This window comes from Penaeus monodon, chromosome 34 (genome assembly GCF_015228065.2).
Source record: "Penaeus monodon isolate SGIC_2016 chromosome 34, NSTDA_Pmon_1, whole genome shotgun sequence".
Classification (NCBI taxonomy): domain Eukaryota; kingdom Metazoa; phylum Arthropoda; class Malacostraca; order Decapoda; family Penaeidae; genus Penaeus; species Penaeus monodon.
The window spans coordinates 12,625,458-12,625,851 of NC_051419.1; the positions used below are offsets into that span (position 1 = coordinate 12,625,458).

General features: G+C 44.9%; 1 protein-coding gene across 1 annotated transcript in view; it reads right to left on the reverse strand.

The window, feature by feature from the left end:
* Positions 1-394, reverse strand: part of LOC119594819 (enhancer of polycomb homolog 1-like) — a gene marked incomplete in the record, with an annotated part of 44,199 nt that overhangs the window by 21,984 nt on the left and 21,821 nt on the right. The window contains 1 exon segment of the mRNA XM_037943909.1: positions 49-241. Within this exon segment, the coding sequence (XP_037799837.1) occupies positions 49-241 (193 nt within the window).

Sequence of the window (394 nt, forward strand, 5' to 3'; positions counted from 1 at the left end):
AGCGCAGCCTGCCCAATAAGCAGCCCACACACCGACAGCGATACGTACTCTTTTTTTACTCACTTTGCTGGAATGTGACAAAGGTGCAACTTTAAGCCACGTGCTGCTAGACGTTGCACTAGCAGCAGTGGTTCCAGATGACAGTTGGTGATTGGAGAAGAGGGGCGCAAAGGCTGGTCTCTGGGTCCGCAGTGCACTAACTTCCGCCAAAACTGAACCCGAGAAGTCTTGCATTTCATACCTGATGATAACAAATAAAGTTAGATTCTTGCTTCTCTTGATTATAACAGGGAAGGTCCTTCATCACAAAAGCTCAATGTAAGTAGACCTACTGGGAAAAAAAATTACAATATGAGTTCTAAGCCATCTTTAACCACTTGCATCCACATGACAT